The sequence below is a fragment of the Panthera leo genome, chromosome E2 (assembly GCF_018350215.1).
Source record: "Panthera leo isolate Ple1 chromosome E2, P.leo_Ple1_pat1.1, whole genome shotgun sequence".
Lineage (NCBI taxonomy): Eukaryota > Metazoa > Chordata > Mammalia > Carnivora > Felidae > Panthera > Panthera leo.
Window position 1 is genome coordinate 34,451,357 of NC_056693.1, and position 21,560 is coordinate 34,472,916.

Sequence of the window (21,560 nt, forward strand, 5' to 3'; positions counted from 1 at the left end):
CCACTGGCCCATCCCTTTGTCTCAGCCACACCCCCAGCTGTCCTGTGGGTGCCTCCAGGGCCAGCCGACAGCTGTAAACTTCAGGGTGCCAGGACCCCAGCCTCACAGGTTGGCTGCCACAGAGCCCACCTCCCTCCCCAAACCACTCCCCCTTCTCTGAGAGGCCTCCAGGGACAGGACTGGAAGGGCAGCTGCCCTGTCCTCCAATGAGGGCTCTGAACTGTGTTCACTCCCTGCAGGACCCCCCAGCACTGATCCCTTGTGCTCCTTGGCAGCAGCTGGTAGATTCACCCCAGTTGGAGAGGGGGCCCCACTGAGCCCCTGTGCAGTCCCCCTCGAGGCCAAGACCAGGTACAGGCTGACAACCCCCATGGCGGGGGGTGGGAGTGGGGAGTTACTGAGCTTGTGGTTGGGGTCCGGTAGCACTGGGAGGAGGGTGGCACCCACCTACAGCTAGTCCACTTAAGGGGCAAGGCCAGGACCGAGGGGAGCCAGGCTAGCCCAGCCCTACCGGCTGTGGCTCTCAAGCCTTTGAAGAGCCATGGTTTCCCATCTTCTAGGACGGAAGCGATAACATGTGTGGGTGGGCCAGTTGTGACAAGGGTGGCCAGGGGGCACTGGACCTACTCGGTCATGGCCTTCGGGAGAGGCCAGGAGGGCTGTGGGTGACCAGCTAGCAGCGTGGAGCCAAAGGCTCATCCCCATAATCTGACCAGGGCCTCACGAGACCAACTGAGACCACACTTGTGTAAAAAAGTTTTTATTTTAAGTAAAAATGGCTAAGCTTCCAAAAGTTCTTAAATAGGATTTCAAAGGGGGGAAGATGTCAAGAGGCCAGTGAGCAAGGAGAGAGCCTGGTACCAGGCAGATGAGGGGAGCAGCAGAATCCCCGCCCACTGGCCTCCTGCCAGCCATAAATACAGGCCGGCCCTCGGCGGGGAGGGCCGTGCCCCTATGTACACCTAGAACACTATGTACATGTCCAGCACAGGGCCCGCGTGTGGCCAGGGCTTCCCCAGGATGCCCACCAAACTGCCCGGGTGTCATGGTTCCTGTGCCCCCCCGGGGGCTCCTCAGCGCACCCACTAGAGACGGGCCCGGCAGGCGGGGGAGAGTCAGACCAGGCTGGGCGAGAGGACCACCTTCCCGCATACTCCTGCCCTCCCCGTGAGGGCCCCCTGATGGCCCGGGCCTGCCAGGCAGAGTGGTCCATCCCTACCCTTCCGGCCTGTGCCACTTGAACCCACAGCCACGGACGAGAGACACCGTTTCCTTCTGAGCATGTTTCTCATCTCTGAGTGGAGACGGGGTGGAAGAGGTGCCTCGACCCTGGCCTTTGCCTCCTAGGCTCCCAGTGCTACAGCAGGAGCGGGCCAGCAAGGCCTCACGACCCAGTCCCCGGTCTGGTAGGGTGGACACATCCATCACACAGGCACCGGCCTTGACTTCCCTGCAGGAGGGGGAGGAGGGGTTCGTCAGCCTCTGTGCATAAGGGCAGGAGGGAGCCGGGCAGAAGCGCACAAACAGCAGGCAGCAGGACAGACCCAGCCCTGAGCAGCCATCTCCCCGGCACAGCCCTGCAACCCAAGATGGCCAGGCAGGTGGGCAGGTAGGCCCGGGCCACTGGCCCCACACTCACCTGGAGACTCTGCAGCCCCAGCCGTCAGGCTGAAATCAAAGCAACAGGCGTCTCACTGGTGGGCTTGCCTTGGGCCAGGACTCCCCAGGATCCTGCTGCCCCTACCTCTTTGCACTGTAGCACCTGCCAGGCCCTTCTGTGAGTGGGGCCAGGCAGGGGGCTGGAGCTCTGCATTCCAGTCCTACAGCCGGGCTCACTCCTCACCCGGGACACGGGCTGGGCCCTGCCCCCCACCCTCCCTAGGAGCCAAGGCCCAGAACAGGGGGTTCCTGGCCTGCTTTGGAAGGTGTGTATTGCTGGAGCCCTGCCTGGGAGAACTGGGTCCTGGGCCTCGAGTCAGCAGCCCCGCTAGGAGCCCGAAGGGCTGCTTCCTCCTTACACTATTCCCTCTCCAGGGAGCCTGTGCTTTCCCATCTGTGAAATGGATCTAGCACGGTCTGCCCTGACTACTTCCCAGGGCTAGAAAAGGTGGTAAAACAGGTTCTGGATGAGTTTTATAAACTTAACCAAAAAGGAAGACAAAAAGTCCATTCAGGCAAGGGCAGTCCAGTGGCTATCCGCCTGTAGGGGAGGCTCACCCACCCACCCTGGCCCACTCCCTAAAGGCTCACCCGAGGGCTGCAGCTTCCTCCGGATGGAGCCTGGGCGGCTGGTGGTCCCGGAGCTGGGGGCTGAGTGTGCTCGTGCCGAGGGCTGTGGGGTCTGGCAAGCCGGCTCCCACTGTGGGCAGGGGTGAGCAGGTGGGCGGGGGCCGTGGTCCTGGCTCCCCGCCTCCACCGTGCTCAGTTAGTGCAAGAATTACATGAGATAATACATGCAAAGAAGAAAATGAGTTATAACTGAGCACCTGTGTGCCAACCTGCAACCGGCCCCCTGCCCCCCCGCCCCGGCAACCAGCTGGGGACCTCCCCAGGTTATCTCTGAGGTCAAGGCGAAATATTCAGACCAAGACTCCCAGGTTCAAGTTCTAGGTCCACCCCCTTCTGGCATCTTCCCCTCTCCCGCCGCTCTAGGCCGTCTCCCATCCCAGATCCTCCTTCCTGCCCCTGACCTGGCCATGCCAGCCCAAGATGGGCCCGTGGCAGTCCCCATACCTCCAAGTGCTCCTGGCTGGACCAGGACCCGAGCTCTGCCCTGCGGGACCCAGGGCCCAGCTCCACAGAGCGCACCCTCTCTGCAAACTTCAGGGAGTACAGCGTCTCGCTGGTGTTCTTCTCCACGGGGGACACCTAGGGGACACGAGAGCTCACTCTCCACCCAGGCCAACAGGCCTCCCTGACAGAACTGGAGGGGGCGGCATGCTCACTGACTGAAGCTGCAGAGGACAAGGGTGTCCCTTCCCTGCACAGCCTGATGTACGGGGGCCACAGGGGGAGGGGGTCCCTGGTCACGGTGCTGGCCAAGCCCGACACACGAAGGGCCACCCTGCCTGGCCAGCCGAGGCCCTCACCTGCACCACCATGAGGGTCTTGCTGTCTCCACTGAGCGAGTCCTGCAGCAGGTAGGTGAGTTTGGAGTTGCGGAAGGGCACGTGGCCCTGGCGGGAGCGCAGGGCGGCGATGACGTCCCCCAGGGCTGACAGCGACTTGTTGATGTGCTGCGCCTCCCGCAGGCGGCTGCCCTCAGCCCCTGACTTGCCCACACGCTCCGAGCCGGCCAGGTCCACCAGGTTCAGCTTCCCTGTGGGGAGGGTGCCGGGCAGGTCGAGGCCGCCCCAGTGGGGGCAGGTGCCCGGGGTCTTCGGCCAGGCCGCCCGGCGCCCTCACTCACCCGTGGTGCGGAGGCCCGTGCTGCAGTCCACCCCGCGCACCGTCACGATGAGCAGGGCGTGTGAGCGGGAGCTGTGCTCGTTCAGGTTGGTGAACTCGGTCGTGCGGTTGGTGTGGCCAAACTCAAACACCTGGCAGGGAGCAGGGAGGGCGGAGGCACAGGGTTTGGAGTGAGGTCTTCGCAATCACCCTGTCTCCGAGGAGGCTCACCCTACGCACTTTACAGAGGAGGAAACCTGCGGACAGGCTGCATATGTCCTGCTCCCGCCCGGCCCCACTTAACGCGTGGGGGCCTCCCCGGCACTTCCCCGCCTCCAGGTGCCCCGGCCTTGCACCTTGTTGATGTCCTCCACGCTCTGCACCCGGAACTCTGTCAGCCCCGGCACGTACAGCTGCCCGCTGCCGTCTGGGCACAGCCGGATCTCCAGCTTCTCCTGGGGCTCCTGCCCCAGCAAGTCCCTGCGGGGACAGACGACACGGTCACTCCCTTCTCCCGCTTCTGCCTCTGCTTGCACTGTACCCCGCTCCCCCATCACCTGGGATGTTCCCCCACCCCATCACACCCTGAGGAAGCCTTCCTTAACCATAGGGCTAAGCCCCTCTCTCCTCCAGCTCCTCCCCTGCACTCAGTCTGCTGAGGGGCAGAGGCCAAATGTTCCCCCCAGTCTTGTAGTGGCACTACTCCCGCCCCCACGATGCACGGAGCTCTTGTGGGCAGGGCCCCCCAAGTCCCTCACTCTCACTTATCACCACCTGGTGCAGCCTGCAGGGAGACTGGGTAGACTCGGCAGGAAAAGCAGCACCTGGGTCTGGTCTAGGGGTCCCGGGGGGACTGAGAGCAAGGCCTTCTCCCTGCCGCCTCCGGTGTGGGGCGGGGGCCGGGGACCACCCGATCCCTGGGCTGATCCGGACACGTAGCCCCGACTCCGACATTCGTCACACACAGCTCTGCATGGCCCCGCGGACCACAAAGCCACTGGGCGGGCCGTGCCCCGCGCCAGAACCGCCCACCTGAGGACCTCGTTGTAGATCTCGGCAGCGCTGACGGTGATGGTGTAGTCCCAGTCGGACGCCTTCTCCTGCACCTCGGAGAAGAGCAGCTGCAGGGCCCGCTGGTTGATGCCTGGGTTCTCAGGGGTCCCCTGGGGGCAGAAGCAGGGCCCCAGTGAGCCAGGCCTCTCCCCACCACAAGGGGGGGCCGTGCAGATGCCCATGTGGTGTCTATGGCGACCCCTCACGGGCCAGCCTCCCTGTCCGTGCCTAGTGGTCCGCCCCAAAACGCCCTCCACTAGCTGCAAGCAACTTCATCGCCTTGGGCCTCAGTTTCCCCACCTTTCCACGGCACTGCCCTGCCAGGACCAGCCTGAGACGTAAAGCAGAGGACTGAGTGAAGCACCCGGCGCGGCCCTGCACAAGGGGCCGCTGAACACCAGGTGCACACCTGGTCCTGGGGGACCACCTGGGAGGGGGCGCTGGGAACCTATGATCTCCGTGCCACCGCCTAGAGGGTGGCTCACATCAGGGAAGCCACGAGCTGGGCTCTGTGGGTGGCAGAAGGGGGGCACAAGCAGAGGCACGTGTGCCCTGAGGCCGGATGGGCTGGCCGGCCCTTCTAGAAAGAAATCTGGAGTCTTCACCTGAGCGGTCACCTCCCCTTAAGTAGCCCACCCACACCCCTTCCCGTCTGCTGCTCAGGCCTCCTTGCCAGGCCTCAGTACCCCTAGCATGCTCCAGCCTCGCGGCCTCAGCCCTGCTGTTCCTGGTCCCTGAATGCTCTTCCCCACACACCCCCATGGCTGGCTCCAATGCCGCCTCCTGGGGAGATGGCTTTATCTTCCCCACCAACACCTGATCTGATCCCTCCCTCACTGCTGATTCCTCATAGTCAGCTGTAAGTTTTCTCCCTGGCACCTGCCAGGACACAGCTCGATGTGCTGTGAGCACTGAAGCCTCCCCACTGGTGGGCTGGCTCCTGGGAACAGACACTCTGTGGCCAAACTGCCCAGCGCCCAGAACGGCACCTGATATACATGGGCCTTGGCAGGCACTGCTGGAGATGTTCCTGGGCGTCACCCCAACTCTGAGCACCCAAGATAGGGTTAGGAGCCTCCCCAAACCCCTCGCTCCCCCATCTTGCTTGGCCTGGCCCCCACTAACCAGTCTTCACGAATCCCAGAACGAGGGCAACAGTGGGGCCCAGACTGGAAGGAAAGAGCCATGATGACAGCCTGTCACCTAAAGGTGCCTGTCTAGCCTTCTCACCCCCCTCCTCAGACACTGGGACACCTGTCCTCACCCCTTCCCAGAGAACCACACAGCACCCTCTCAAGAGCCAGGCACATGCTAACAAACCAAAGAAACCCCCAAGGGCCGCCTTCCATTTTTACCTCTGGTTGAGATTCTTCCTCCCCTCAAAGCTCCCATCTCCCACTGCCCTTCCCGGAGGGGGCTTGGCCCCAGCAGCAGAGACTGCCCTCCTCCATCTCCATACCCCAGGGCCCAGCATAGGGCAGCCATACGGCAGGAGCCCAATAAATGCACATGGGTGAAACAAAGGTCCATCCGGGGAGATGCAGAGGTGGTCTGCCCTGGGCTCTAACCTCAGGCAGAGACCCCTCTGGTGCCAGAGCTTGTGGGCATTACACCTGCCCCTCCAGAACCACAGGGGTCCATCCCAAGTCCACCTGAGCAAGGTGCCCCTCTCTTCAGGCCTGGTGCCCCAGGCTAACACAGATAACCACCAGCTCTGCTCCTGTACCAAACAAAACCCGCAGACACAAGAGCAGCGACGGGGTGAGGTCCTCACCGAGCCCCTGCCCCGCGCAGCGGGTACCCACCTCCATCGTGTAGGTCTTGCCGGCACCCGTCTGGCCATAGGCAAAGATGCAGACGTTGAAGCCGTCAATACAGGAGGTGATCAGGGCTTGTACCTCCTGGAACACCTGGGGAGGTGACATGGGATGGAGATTGCAAGCCCCCCCTGGGTCACCCACCATTTCCAAGTCCAGCCACCTCCCCTGACCATTCTCTCCTTCAGTAACAGTACAACGCATATTGTTACTGGCGAGTGGCTCGCTGTGGAAGAATTTCTGACTAATAAGTCACTTACAATAGGCATCAGTCGAGCTGCCAAGACTGAAGGGAAGACAGGGCAGTGCCTGCTGCCCAGCCCTGGAGCTCAGGGGCCCCCACCTCTACTTCTCTGGTACCAAAGGAGTGCTCAGTGAGTTGAAGGCAGAGGGCAGCGTGTGCCCGGCACCCACAGCCTGCCTGTACACCAGCAGACAGGGCGGGGCAAAGGTAAAGCCCAGCACAGGGACAGAAGGGCACAGGCAAGACAGGCCTGGCTGGTCAGCTGGGGCAGAGATGAGAAAAGAAGGATGCTGAGACCACATGGCTCTCACAGGCCAAGGGTTCCACAGTGGGGCCCAGGAGCAGCGGGGTAGTCCCTAGGCAGACCAACATAAGTGCACCCGGCTGGAGAAGCAACGCCCGCCAGGGTCCTGTGGCTGGGCGGGGCCACGTAGGTGCCACAGGCTGTGCATGAATCTCCCTCCCTGCAGAGGCTTCAATCTTAGCTTCCCACCCTCTTCTCTCCTCCAGTGGAGGGAGCAAGGCATCCCAGCGCCCCACGCCTCCCCATCGTGTCCTCCCCACTCTTCTACTTCTTTCGGTCCATGCTCCCATCATCTCTCCCTGTATGTCCCCCCACCCTCCACTGCTCTGTCCCTTTCCCCACAGGGCCACACTCACGTCCTGCTGTGAGGCCCGCGGGGAGAAGACCTTGTCCAGCTCAAAGGACACAGGCTTTCCTTTGTGCAGTAGGTGGATGATGGAGTCATCGTCAGCATCGAAGGTCACAGCATTGGTCGCTTCGGGTCCTTCTCCGTCCTCTTTGGTGACTGGCCTGACACGAGCAATCACCCGGATATTCCCTGGTTTGTGTGGGGGAGGAGAGAAGGGTACAGGCTGGGTCAAGATCAGACTGCCTCTACACTGGCATCCTCTGGTGTCCTGAGCAACCCAGCGGCTCAGGAACCTGCTGCCTTCTAAGCAAGGCCCCCCCAAGGAAAGGTAGCCCACAAAGCTGTGATCACTCACACTATCATGAATTCAAGTATCAGTACCCTTTCTTCCTGGGCAAGCCAACTGAGAGTGGGAGCTTCACACTGGGGACAGGGAGGAAAGGTCAGTTGTGGGGCTCAAGCCCTGCGCCCAATCTGGGTGGGATACCAAATGGACGCTCTCTGTGTGTCTGGACTTCAGTTTCCTCTATACGATAGGGCTTGGGTTCCAGTAAGCCAAGAGACTTATTCTGTCATTCTAAAAGGACACCATGGATGCCAGGACAGGGCCTGGGAATCAGGCAGATAGAACCAGGCAACAAGGCAGCCCTGGGGTGTGTGGGCACATAGATCTGATCGCTTCAAGCCCTTCAGTGGGATCTCAGTGGAATGAAGAACAAACTCCCCACTACAGCCAGAATCTTCACCTTCACCTGTACACTCCACCTCACCATCCAGGTCCAAGGTCTGGCTGCACCTCCTCCGGGAAGCCCCCTGACACGCTCGACTGTCAGACACTAAGGGGCTCTGAGAGCCCCTCCCCAGCCCCGGTAACAGGGGCAGTGTTGAGGTTCTCTGGGTGATTAATGATCACTGCTGCCCCAGCTGAAGCGAGCACCGTGAGGCCAGCGACAGCATCTATGTGGGCTCGCAGCCATGTCTCAGTGTCTGGAACAGCACCTGGCACACAGCAAGCACTCCCTAGACCTTTGTGTAGCAAACAGGTACCCTCAAGCTTGGCCAGGCCGTTGGTCAGAACAAGCGGCATACCAGCCACCCCCACCCAGTGCCTCAACAGCCCACCTGGCCCCTCGGGGCCCAGGGGTCACCTGCCATGGGCACTGGGGTGAGGGCTTCAGAGTTGGACGGATCCAAGTCCAGATCCAGGGCAGACCGTTTACTAGCCATGCGGGTTTGAGCAAGCTCCCCGACTTCTCTGGGTTTCCAGATCTACAAAGACGGAGCTACAGCAGCCCCTCGGTGGCAGGGCACAGCTCCAAGGAGTGGTGCTGGGCTGGGGGGAAGGGCAGCATCACCTCCGAGCCAGCTTGGGACCCCTGTGCCAGGGCCCCCCAGCACCCCCGGCGGTCACCTTTCAGCCGCACGAGCTCATTGTGGCACTTCTTGCGCAGCTGCAGCTCCCGGCGGTACTTGCGCAGGAGCTCCTGGTTGTTGCTGTTGACCTCCTCGATGGCTTGGCCGATCTGGTGGGGGGTGCGCAGCGCTGTCACGGGCTGGCTCCACCGACCCGGCTTACCACGCTGCCTGCCACCTCCCCACCGCCACCCCAGCAGCTGCTCACTGCCTCCCGCCCTGGGCTGAGTACTTGATGTCTGCTGTCACAGGCCAACTCTTTCCAGTAGCCCCTGTGGGAATGTACTGCTGCCAGGCCCATTTTACAGAGGAATAAACTGAGTCCCAACAAGGCTTATTGCTCTGCTGATGAGCAAACAGCAGGACTCAGCCCTCACTTCACAGCACTAGCACTTGACTACAACAAGATTCAGCTGGACCCAAACTCCAGCTCCACCCTCAAGTAGCTGGGGGGACCTAAGGCAACCATCTCAGTCGTCGAGCCTCTTTTTTCTCCTCTGTAAACTGGGGAGAACACCATCTAATTCGCGGATCTGTAGGACTTGGTAGGTACGGACCTCCACGTTACACTTCACGAGGGAAAGGACCAAAATGCAGACCGCGCATGCAAATGTTGCCCTTCGTTGGGTAAAAAGGGAAGTGTGTACATGCACGCAAATACATCAACAGGCTTCATCGTGCTCAGAACGCTCGGGGGGTAAATTCTGACAGACATCTGCCTCTGGGGAGCAGGCCAGGGTGGCAGAGAGAGGCCCTTCCTTTCCTTCTGATGCTCTTCTGCATAGTTTGAACTTTCTACCACGTCCATGTATTATTGACATAATTTTTTTCACAGAAAGAGAACTATTTTCTATTCCCAAAATATATCAGTCTCTCTACCCTGCAGGACTGTTGTACAGATTCAAGGAGCTGACAGCTATAAAAGGCTTAGCACGTAGGAGGCACTTAAGAGACGCTGGCTATTCTCATACTGTACAAGTATAGCTTAAAAAAAATCAAAACTAACAGATGTAAGAATATGTGCAGCATGTTTGAGATATAAGAATACATGTAATATGTTTGGTTTAAAGCATCACAATAAGGCAAATACCCAAATACCTGCCCCTGACCAGTGTGTTTTTCAAACAGGGTCTGGGGGTGGCAGTGTGTGGGTGAGGCAGGGGGGCTACTGTCCGGGGGGCTTCACCGCATTTTGGAACGGAGCCCTGGGCTCCAGGGCCTCTCCCAGCCTCCCCCGTCCCCTCAGCCATGAGCTGCACTCACCTCGGCCTTGACGCTCTTGAGAGCCTCCTGCAGGAGCAAGGGGAAGCCACGCACCTGCCGCTTGAGCCCATTGTAGTCGTTGGTGAGGGTCCGCAGCGCTGGCTGCAGCGTCAGCAGGTTGGTCCGGACACCTATGGGGACACAGAGGTATAAGGTAGACAGGGGGAGGGACTACGGCACGGGGCAGGCCAGGGCCCGGCCAGCCGGCTCACCTGCCAGGTTCTCGTGCACAGCCTTCATCTCCACCTGGGCTCTGGCAAAGGCCTCCTCGATGGCCCGGTTCTTGTCCTCCTCCAGGGACTGCATCTCCTCCAGCATCTGCCCGTGTGCCCGCTCCAGCTCTGACTCGTACATGGCGATCTGATGGCCAAGACCAGAAGCTCAATGTGTGTTGAGGGGGGAGAAGCTCAGGGGGGGGGAGGGAGAGCCAGAAAGAAGCCCCTCACCTACCCCACAGCCCACGCGAGCAAACACTGACCCCTACATGTACACATAGACACACACACAGACACATACACAGACACACACACAGAAGGGTAGATGGCCATCTCGCTCCTCGAAAGGTCTGGGAGCTCCGTGCAGCTACTTCCTTGCATTACCCCCGGCACCAGCCTGGGTCCTGGCACATAACAGGTGCACAAGCTACAGGCCCCAGAAGGGCAGGGGAGAGCACTTGTTATACAGTAGTGACCAGGGTTCCTTTCTAAGAACGTGTGCGCTAGACCCTGTGTGAGGAACCTTTAATGATTATGTCCCTGAGCCCCACTGGGAGGGGAGTTCTGCGATCCCATCATTTTACAGATGAGGAAACAGACACAAACAAAACTTGGCCTTGGTCACGCAGCCAGCAGGGAGAGAAGGGACCGGAACCCAGGCGCGTCGGACCCCGGAGCGCTGACCCGCCATACTGTGTTGAAGGCCCGCCTCTAGCTTTCCAGCCGGGCGTGCGCATGCTCTCCCACAGCTACGAGCGCCCCCGCAGCCCACGCACCTGCGCCCGGAGCTGCGCGGTCAGCTGGTGCGAGCTCTGCAGCTGCTGCTCCATCTCCTTCAGCACCTGCCTCTGCATGGCCACCTGCTCCTGCAGGTGCTGGTTCCGGGCCTGGGACTCGCTGAGGGCCTGCTTGGTCTTGGACGACTCCACTTCCACGGTCTTGATGACATACTGTGAGGGGAAGGAGGGACGGGCGCGTGGCGGCGCGCAGGTGCCTCGACCTCACCCGGGGGCCCTGAGACGCAGCTGGCCTTGGGAAGGGACCTTCAGGGACATCCCGCCAAGAGCCCCCAGAAAAAACTAGAGAGGCCTCGAGGTACTGGCTTCCCAGGATGCTGCAAGGGCCTCCTGGAATGCTCTCATCTAATTAGCCCACCAAGAGCCTGGCTGTGGCCCCAGCCTGGGCACAGGACAGACAAGAAGGGCAAAGATGAAGGTAGAACCTCGCGGTGCGTCACATCCATGCCTGGCACGCACGGGCACCTCAAGCCTCAGTCGCCAGATGCCCGCTACGCGCCTGGCCCTGGACAGCAAGAAGAGGAAGGGGCAAGACTAAGGGCAGACCTGCAATGATTCCTTCAACCACCTGCCCCTCCTCATTCACCAAGACGCTTAAGCCCCTCCTCCGGGAGGCCCCGCCCTGGGCGCGGGATGGAGAGGGCGCTCCCAAGGCCCTGCACGTGGCCACGGCTCACCTTGATTGGCGGCGACTGGGCCCGCAGGCTGGCGATGGTCTCGTGGCTGTCCCGGAGGCGCCGGCTCAGCCGCTCCTCCTCCTGCGCCTTCTCGGCCAGGCAGTCCTTGAGCCGCAGCTCGACCTCCGCCAGCCGGTCGGTCTTCTGCTGCACCTCCAGGTTCAGCTCCGAAAGCATGCCCTTGTTCTCCACCACCTCCAGCTGCAGCTGTGACAGCTTGTCCCGGAGCTGGGCGCTCTCCTGCAGGCAGGCGGTGGCAAGCGACGCCGGGACCCAGGGAAGGACAGACGAGCGGGCAGGGGTCACTGTGAGGAACTGGGTCACCGTTGGGGACTGAGCCCTCTGGGACCCGGTGGGGCCGGGGCCAGCCCGCTCACCTGGCTGTGCTCGCAGCCCGTGCAGGGGGCCACCGGCTTGGCCCGCAGCTCCTGCAGCTCTGCCTCGAAGCGCCGCATCTCCTGCCTCAGCCGTTCATTCTCCACCATCAGCAGGTCCCGGTGCTTCTCCAAGTCCGTGCCTCCCTGTAGACGGCCGGAGCACAGGGGACGCATGTGAGGTGGAGAGGGTTACCAGGGCAGGGGAGAGAGGAGTCAGGTGGGGAGAAGGAGAGGGAAAGAGAAAGGCGGGAGAGGGAGGGAAGAGAGCAGGAGCTCCAGGGGGAAATGAGAAGACAGGAGGAAAGGGGAGCTGGAGGGACGGACTTCACCCCGCCCCGTTCATTCTATTTTCCTGAGTGTGAAAGTAACAAGAAAGTCGTATTTATACACAGAGATCACACTCCTATTTTACATCAGCAAACGAGAATTAACCTCCCACCCTTTGGGGGTCACATGACCTCTGAGGACCTAGTGAGTGGAGACAAGTATTCAGGGAGCGTCTCCCAGGCAGGATGGCAGTCTGATGGGCACACGGGCAGCCCCGGCTTGGGCTGGACGTGAGGGCCCTGGAGAGATGGGGTCGCACATCCCATCTGGAAGGGTCAGTCTGCATGAGACCCGGCCAACCCCCGCCTCCCCCGCCCACCTTAGGATGGCAGTGTTGAGCCTCACCAGCTCTGATCGAAGGCGGCTCACTTCCTGGGCTTGGCTAATGAGCTTCTCCTTCAGGTTTTCCACCTGCCAGCACAAAGCCACAGTCACGGTCACGGTGAGCCTTGTTCCTCACCTCCAGCCCACACCCAGGCCTGATCTCTCAGCCCCAGCCCTCCCTGTGTTCAAGCATCAGGCCACACCTGGGACTCCAGGTGACACACACCTGCCCCGTCCCAATAGCCTTCAGCACCCTCTCCCACTTCAAGACCCAGGTAGCCTGGGCTCTCAGGAAAGTCTGGGGAGCAAGCAAAGCAGAGGTGACCCGTGTACCACCAAGCCCACGCCAGAGGCAGCTCCCTGGGAGACTCAGAAGGCTGACCTCAGGACGCCTGCCTTGCATCGGCCCCTGCGTCTACTTAGGTATTTGTAATTATTTATATATATATATATATATATATATATATATATATATATATTCCTTAAAAAGGCTTCCAAATTGTATAAACTCTAGGCTCTACAAAACCTGGATCAGTCCTTGCCCAAGTCCTAAATTTTTCCACTTCAAGTGGTTCCTGGTGAATCTGCCTGTGGAGACAGGTCTGTCAGTGACCAGGGCACATCTCAGACCTGTGTCCACCCCAGCTCCCAGCCTGTCTTGCTGGAGAGCCATGGCCAGCAGAGGCTATTAGAAAGAGGAGGGGTGCACGCTCTGTGAGGAGGCAAGGGTGGCCTGGCTCAGCCAGAGCCCAGGGCGGGTGCAAGCACGATGCCAGTTCCGAGAGTGCACATCCCAGGATGGCGACCCTCCCCTAGAGCTGTCCCCCTGCTGGCCATGCTCCTCGCAGGCCCCAAACCCTGGTTCTCTATCAGCCCACCTGCAGGAACCTCTCGGGAGATAACCGCAAATGCAGCCAATGACTTTGGCACCAGCATTCATTAGAGCATGTTTGGCGGTTTTCTTGCAGAACATTCTATGAGGACCATACCCTACCATACCTCACCTTGAGAAGGCACAGTGAGAGTCAGACTCACTCGGTGGGGGCTTAGGAGAGGTGGGTTTTACACAAGCGGACCACGAAGCACTAGGTTCTTATTACTAAGCGACAGGTGACAAAGTCCCCTGCCTGCAGGGGCCAGCCAGGGCCAGGTAAGGCAGGTGAGGGGCAGTGCAGGATTGGACACCAGCTATCCACCCCTAGGAGGCAGCCACAATGCACTCCCTGCAGGCCGCGGCCAGAGACATGCAGGCCCATGTCTCCAAACGTCTGACCTTTCAAGACAGGCCAAATGTTGGGATTTGGGGGTATGTCAAATCTCCCCACTTTACATGGCTGAGATGTCATCAACAGTGTGTGAGTAGCATGGGCAGCATGCAGACCAGGCCTGTGCCACCTCCGATGCCCCCTTTTGCTGAGACCCTGGTGGAAGGAGCACTCAGATCCCCCGGCCTTAGAGGGGAGTGAGGGACACCTCACAGAAGGCAGCCTTTCATTCCTTGGTGGTGAAATCGGGACTAGCGTGAATCCCCAGCATTAAGGGAATGGTTACCCAAGTTATGGCGTATGTACACGCAGACTAGTGCGTAGTCGTCACGGTTAGGGTTAGCAGAAGTTTTAAGTGACTTGGAGAAAGGCTCCCGAACATAGTTAAGTCAAAAGTCCGAAAACAAAATTGCGATGTAACACCAAGAAGCAGAAGTCTCTGGACTGTAGAATTCTGCCAAATTCTTTATGCTTTTCAGTAACTTGTAAGCCTCAAAGAATACGTACTCCTCTCATACACACTCCCCCCATCCTGATATAGGTGGGTCTACCTCCTTTTGAAAGGTTGAGTCCCCCCACCCCCCCTTCCTTCCCTCAGAAAGCACCCCAGGAAGATCCACTTGCACTGAACAGGTGCCTCAGACAGGCTGCTTCCTCAGCACCGGGCTGGGTGTGCTGGGACCTCGCCACCAGCACTCAGCCCCAGATGCAGCGAGAATGGGGTTTTCCAAGTGCTTACTTGCGGGCTCAGGACGCCTGCCTGCCACCTGCCTGTAGCCCAGGCTCCTGCTCCTTTCTTGCATCACAATCAGAACTCTGGGCACTCCTAGGCTCTACCTGGAATTTCTGAGGGGTGCCCCAAAAGGAGGTGGCTACAAAATGGGGCAGGCTAGGGGTGAGGGTGAGGGGTTGAGGAAGAGGCTATAAAAGACTCCCTTTGTCAGAGATGTCAGACAGTCATCTCCTGGCTTGTCTCGGACAGCGGGGGACATGGCCCACCAACACAGCAGTGTGGCCTGTCAGGCACCAGTCACCGCCGTGGTGCATGGTGACCGTGCCCCGGCAGGCCAGCTGCATTTGGGGCTGAGAAGTCAGGATGTGTGCTGCTCAGGAGTGGGGCCACTGCCCTCTACCCAGAGGGGTCTATTTCAGGAGCGGTGAGAGCAGAGAGCGGGGTGCTGAGGGTGAACCGGACCAGCGAGGAAGGCCTTCCACAGGAGAGAGCCCCCAGAGGCATCCTGTCCACACCCGCCCGGGCTCTGAGTCAGCGATCGTGCTGGCATCTATCCGCAAAGAGGGGAGGGACCTTCTCTATTACTCATCACAAGCCCCGACCCCGGCAGGTGACCAGCACGCAGTAGACACCCAATGAACACTAGAAGTGACAGCAGACAAGCGGCATGCACACTCCTGAGGGCAAAGAGCCAGGCCGAAGGGGAAGGAGGTCCCCGGCAGGCTGCTGTGATGGTGCCCAGGAGGGTATGATGTCAACCCCAGGGCTGACCAAGGGACCAGGCTAGATTTGTGCAGCGTCCCTTCCCAGGCCCAGGCTCCTTGTCAGCCGGAGAAACTGGGTCATGGGCCTGGTGCACAGGGCCTCAGTGGGAGCGGGGAGCCGGGGCCCATCTGACACAAACCCACATTTCCATCTCTCAGCAGAAGTGGGTCCGGTAGAGGGTGGGGCTGCCCTGCGCAGGTCTGTGTTCTCAGCTGTCTGCTCCCATCAGTGGAGACAACCTGCTGATTACCTCCCCACCTCCCACCAAGCCTGGCTCTTGATCACCAGCTGTCTGTCCTCTGAGGAAAAGAGGGCTCTCCCAGTGGCGAGACCAAGGCGTTGCTGAGCTGAAAAGGCAATAGGTCCCGGGACCCAGAACACCCTGAGGAAACAGAGGCCAGAGGGGCGGCCCCCAGAAGCACCCCATCCCGTCACCAACACACTCCCCCTCTCAGGACATATGGCTACATGACTGACTGTGCCCATCTGGCCCCATCCACCCTGCCCTGCCCACTGCCAAGTTTTCACATTCAAGTCCTTCTGCGAGGGGCAGTCGGGCACAGGGGTTCTCAGGCCTGACTGCCCAGCTTTCTAATATAGACATCACCCTACTCGCCGGATAACCTTGGAAAAGTCTCAACTTCACCATGCCTCTTGCTTTCCTCATCAGGACAGTGAGGCTACCCCTACAAGGATGTCCTGGGCATTAAGTGAGATTAAATGAGATAACGTAAGTAAAGCGCTTAGGACAGACCCCAGCACACAGCGAGTTCTATTGTTAGAATAAAGGCCCGTGAGAGCAGAGATATCTGTCTGTCGTGTGGGTGCCGAATTCCCAGTGCCTAGGACAGTGCCTGACACATAGCAGGTGCTCTGTAAACACATGTAGGAAGAATGAGTGCACAAGGGGCTGGGTAGAGCAGGGTCTGTGAGTGAGGCTGTCAGGCAGGGTGGGGCCAGGAGGGGTGCTAGAGGCTGGGGCACCACTGGGCACCAGCAGGAGGACACTCACTTCTGCCAAAGGAAGGAGCTGCTACAAGGCTCCAGGCATGTGGGTGCCACGTGGGACTGTCGGGCCAGAGGTGCCACGTCTTCCAAAATATTCTGACAAAATAGGAATTCCAGATCTTTATGTGAACTTATCTAAGGTTTAAAAATAGGCAACTGGCTCTGGAAAACAGTGTGGAGGTTCCTCAAAAAATTAAAACTAGAATTACCCTACGACCCAGCAATAGCATTACTAGGAATTTATCCAAAGGATACAGGAGTGCTGATTCCTAGGGGCACATGTACTCCAATGTTTACAGCAGCACCATCAACAATAGCCAAAGTATGGGAAGGGCCCAAATGTCCATCAACCAATAAATAGATAAAAAAAGATGTGGTGTGTGTGTGTATACACACACAATGGAATACTACTTGGCAACAAGAAAGAATGAAATCCTGCCATTTGCAACAACGTGGATGGAACTAGAGGGTATATGCTGAGTGAAATAGTCAGAGAAAGATACATGTTTTCACTCATATGTGTAATTTGAGAAACTTTACAGAAGACCATGGGGGAAGGGAAGGGGAAAAAATAGTTTCAAACAGAGAGGTAGGCAACATAAGAGACTCTTAAATACAGAGAACAAACTGAGGGTTGATAGGGGGGTGGGGGGGATAATGGGTGATGGGCATTGAGGAGGACACTTGTTGAGATGAGCAATGAGTGTTGTATGTAAGCGATGAATTATGGGAATCTACTCCCAAAGCCAAGGGCATACTGTATACACTGCACGTTAGCTAACTTGACAATAAATTATATTTTAAAAAATTAAATAAATAAAATAAAAATAAAAATTGGCAACGAATCTGATCAATAAAAAAGGAGGCCAATTAGAACTAATAAACTCAGCAAAGTCACAGGATACAAAATCATTACGTAAAAATCTGTTGTGCTTCTACACAATATCAATGGACAATCCAAAAAAGGAAATTTAGAAAACAATTCCATTTACAATTGCATCAGAAAGAATAAAATACTTAGGAATAAACTTAATCAAGAAGGCAAAAGATCTGTACATTGAAAACTATAAAATATTGCTCAATAAATTAAAGAAGGCACTGATAAATGAAAAGACATCCCAGGTTATGGATTGACATATTGCTAAGATATCAATACTACCGAAGGCGTCCTCCAGATTTAATGCAATCCACATCAAAATTCCAATGGCATTTTTTGCAGAAATAGAAAAATCCACCCTAAAATTCATATGAAATCTCAAAGAACCCCAAATAGCCAAAACATACTTGCAAAAGAAGAGAAAGTGAGAGGTCGCACACTTCCTGATTTCAAAAGTTACTACAAAGCTACAGCAATGAAAACAATAAAGTACTGGCATAAAGATCATACAGATCAACGGACTAGAATAGAGAACCCAGAAACAAACCCTCACATGTGTGGTCAATTGATTTTTGACATGGGTGCCAAGACCATTCCAGGGGGAAAGGACAGTCTTTTCAACAAATAGTGCCAGGAAAACTGGACATCCACATGCAAAAGAATGAGATTGGACCCTTGCCTTACACCACAGACAAAATTAACTCAGAATAGATCAAAGACCTAAATGTGAAAACCAAAACTATAAACACAGGGGAAAACCTTCATGGCACTGGATTTGGCAGTGCTTTCTTAGATCGGACACCAACAGCACAGGCAACAAAAGACAAGATAGATAAATTGAGCTTCATCAAAATAAATAAAACCTTTTGTGTATCAAAAGATACCATCCACAGAGTAGAAAGGTGCTCTGTGGAATGGAAAAAAATATCTGTGAATTGTATACTGATAAGGGGTTAATATGCAGAATATAGAGAGAACCCCTACAACTCCATCCCAAAAACCCCAATTCAAGACAGGCAAAGGACTTGAATGGACATTTCTCCAAGGAAGATATACACATGGCCAATAAGCACATGAAAAGATGCTCAATATCACTAATCATTAGGGAAATGCAAATCAAAGCCACAGTAAGATACCACTTCAACCCATTATGATGGCTATTAGTTAAAAAAAAATAACCCTCAGAAAATAACAAATACTGATGAAAATCTGGAGAAATTAGAACCTTTGTCCCACTGCTGGTGGGAATGTCAAACAGTGTACCTGCTGTGGAAAACAGTCTGGTGGATTTCTCAAAAAATTTTAACTGGAACTACCATATGATCTAGCCATTCCACTTATGGGTATTTGCCCAAAAGGAATTAAAAGCAGGGTCTCAAAGAGATATTTGCACACCCATGTTCATAGCAGCATTATTCACAATAGGTACAATGTGGTAGCAAACCAAGTGTCCACTGATGAATGAAAGGATAAGCAAAGTGTGGTATATCCATACAATGGAATATTATTCTGCCTTAAAAACAGGAAATCCTGCCATTTGCAATAACATGGATGAACCTGGAAAGCATTATGCTAAGGGAAATGAGCCAGTCACCAAAAGACAAATACTGTGATCCACTTATATTAAGTACCAGGAAGAGCTACATTCATAGAGACAGGAAGTAGAATGGTGGGTGCCAGGGGCTGGAGGAGGGGGGAGGGGGAAGTTAGTATTTAATGGGAACAGTTTCAGGTTTGCAACATGAATAACAATGTGAATATACTTAATACCAGTGAACTATACACTTAAAAATGGTTAAGATGGGAGGGGGAGCCAAGATGGCGGAACAGCATGGAAGTTTTTTGTGTGTCTTGCATCCATGAAATACAGCCAGACCAACGCTACACCATCCTGCACACCTAAAAAAATGATCTGAGGATTAACACAACAATCTGCACAACCTAAACCACAAAATTCAGCAGGTACCTGGCACAGAGAGGTGAACTTGGGGAGAGAGAAGCCGTGGAGGGCAGGGAGCCGCTTTTGCACACAGAGAGAGGATGGAGGCGGGGGAGGAGAATATGGGAAAAGCACCCTCCAAAAGCAGCTAAAGAGAAAGTAGAAAAGTGGAAACAGCCACAGGGACTGAACTAAGAGAGAAAAGAGAAAGAAGAGGGTTTAAATTCCATTAAGACTATAACAGGGGGAGCGCGGAGTCTGAAACTCCGCAGCTCGATACCTGGTGGTGCTCTGGTGGGAAGGGCGAGTCCCCAGGAGCAGAGTGGGGTCCGGGAGGTTCTCGGGCCACACAGGGAAAAGCGGTTCCACTGCTGGAAGGACATTTGGTAGAGACTGTGAGGCCACCTGGTCCCAGCAGACCCCAGAGAACAACCACATCGCTGGTGCTGGAACAAGGTCATTATGGGTGAAGACTGGTGCCAGATGTGTGTTGTGATTTTCCATAATCCCTGAAACACTGCTGCTACACTATCTCGCAAACTTTTTCTGGGGAGGGCTGGCACCTGGCCACACTGTCTGGGCACCAGCAGCAGGCACGGTCCCGCAAACATTCCTGGGTGTGGCCGGCACCTGGCCATTGCTCGGTGAGACCTTCTGCAGAGGGAAGAAGCAGGTCAAAGCCACAGTCCCTCAGAAGAAAGAGGACGAGAAAAACAGCCACATCTGAGACAAAACTCAGGAGAGGGTGCTGCCTGGGGCTTGGTCACAGACTGTGAAAAAGCGGGATGGGGGGCGTGGAGGGAAGCTGAAGACAAAGTACAGGTGCACGATTGCTGATCTGGGAGAACAGAGTTCCGATACTAGAGAATGGGTAGCTGGCTGACGCCATTTTCACCGTTCCCGCGCATGAGCATACGCACCTACAAGCGCCACCACAATCCACCCCAGTAAACTAAGCAGAGCCATCTAGTGAAGAACAGAGCCATTACACTAAGCCCCGCCCAAATGGGCCAACCTCGCTCTTCAGGAACACAAGTCTCTCCACCTGCTTAGTTTACGAACTATAAAGTGCTTCATAGTTTGACCTCCAGATGAAAATGAAGTAATTGCAGTGGCATTTCAGTCTGTTACCGGTCCATCTATTCAATTTTCTTTCTTTTTCTTTTTTCTCTTTTCCCTTTCTTTTTCTTGAATACAGAAAGAGAAAAAAATCATTTTTATTTTCAATTTTTATTAAAAATATTTTTCTTTCATTTTTTTCTACTATATTTTTTACTTTTGTGTAAATTTTTTCAAATTCTATTTTACTTCCATCATTTCATTTTAGTCTACTTCAGTGTATTCAGTTTTTCAAATTTTCAAACAATTTCCTTTTTACCCCCTTTTTTCTCTAATCTATCAAGCCACTTTCAACACCCAGACCAAAACACACCTAGGAGCTAGCATCATTTATTTGATTTTGTGTGTGTGTGTTTAATTTTTTAATTTTAATATTTTTTTAATTTTAATTTTTTCTAACTCATTAATTCCTTTTCTCCCTTCAAAGTGACAAAATGAAGAAATTCACCCCAAAAGAAAGAGCAGGAAGAAACGACAGCCAAGGACTTAACCAACACAGATACAAACAAGATGTCTGAACCAGAATTTAGAATCACAATAATAAGAATACTAGCTAGAGTCAAAAATAGATTAGAATACCTTTCTGCGGAGAGAAAAGAAGTAAAAGCTAGTCAGGATGAAATAAAAAATGCTATAACTGAGCTGCAATCTTGAATGGAGGCCACTGAGGCAAGGATGGATGAGACACAACAGAGAAGTACCAATACAGAGGACAAAATTATAGAGAATAATGAAGTAGAAAAAAAGAGGGAGATTAAAGCACGATTTAAGAATTAGAGAAATCAGTGACTCATTAAAAAGGAACAACATCAGAATCATAGGGGTCCCAGAAGAGGAGGAGAGAGAAATAGGGGTTGAAGCGTTATGTGGATAAATCATAGCGGAAAACTTTCCTAACCCGGGGAAAGACACAGTCATCAAAATCCAGGAAGCACAGAGGACTCCCATTAGATTCAACAAAAGCCGACCATCAATCAACAAGGCATATCATAGTCAAATTCACAAAATACTCAAGCAAGGAAAGAATCATGAAAGCAGCAAGGGGAAAAAAGTCCTTAACCTACAACGGAAGACAGATCAGGTTTGCAGCAGACCTATCCACAGAAACTTGGCAGGCCAGAAAAGAGTGGCAGGATATATTCAATGTGCTGAATCAGAAAAATATGCAGCCAAGAATTCTTTACCCAGCAAGGCTGTCATTCAAAATAGAGGAGAGTGAAAAAGTTTTCCAGACAAACAAAAATTAAAGGAGTTTGTGACCACTAAACCAGCCATGCAGAAAATTTTAAGGGGGACTCTCTGAGGGG

The 21,560-nt window shown here is 55.3% G+C and overlaps 1 protein-coding gene across 6 annotated transcripts in view; it reads right to left on the reverse strand.

Moving 5' to 3' along the window:
* Positions 1–744: 744 nt before the first annotated feature.
* Positions 745–21,560, reverse strand: part of KIFC3 (kinesin family member C3) — a 43,327-nt gene continuing 22,511 nt past the window's right edge. For 3 of the 6 annotated variants that reach the window (XM_042918447.1, XM_042918446.1, XM_042918445.1), the window contains 16 exons: positions 12,569–12,634; positions 11,897–12,040; positions 11,520–11,759; positions 10,822–10,995; positions 10,043–10,190; positions 9,831–9,961; positions 8,566–8,677; positions 7,162–7,343; positions 6,246–6,350; positions 4,420–4,550; positions 3,744–3,867; positions 3,410–3,539; positions 3,090–3,319; positions 2,734–2,868; positions 2,251–2,359; positions 745–1,450 (listed from right to left, as the gene is read on the reverse strand). In XM_042918447.1, the coding sequence (XP_042774381.1) occupies positions 1,425–1,450; positions 2,251–2,359; positions 2,734–2,868; positions 3,090–3,319; positions 3,410–3,539; positions 3,744–3,867; positions 4,420–4,550; positions 6,246–6,350; positions 7,162–7,343; positions 8,566–8,677; positions 9,831–9,961; positions 10,043–10,190; positions 10,822–10,995; positions 11,520–11,759; positions 11,897–12,040; positions 12,569–12,634 (2,187 nt within the window). In that variant the 3' untranslated portion in view covers positions 745–1,424. Of the gene's footprint in view, positions 1,451–1,639; positions 1,669–2,250; positions 2,360–2,733; positions 2,869–3,089; positions 3,320–3,409; positions 3,540–3,743; positions 3,868–4,419; positions 4,551–6,245; positions 6,351–7,161; positions 7,344–8,565; positions 8,678–9,830; positions 9,962–10,042; positions 10,191–10,821; positions 10,996–11,519; positions 11,760–11,896; positions 12,041–12,568; positions 12,635–14,436; positions 14,459–14,551; positions 14,583–21,560 lie in introns of those variants that run through there. The other 3 variants (XM_042918444.1, XM_042918448.1, XM_042918449.1) reach the window with 3 other exon arrangements.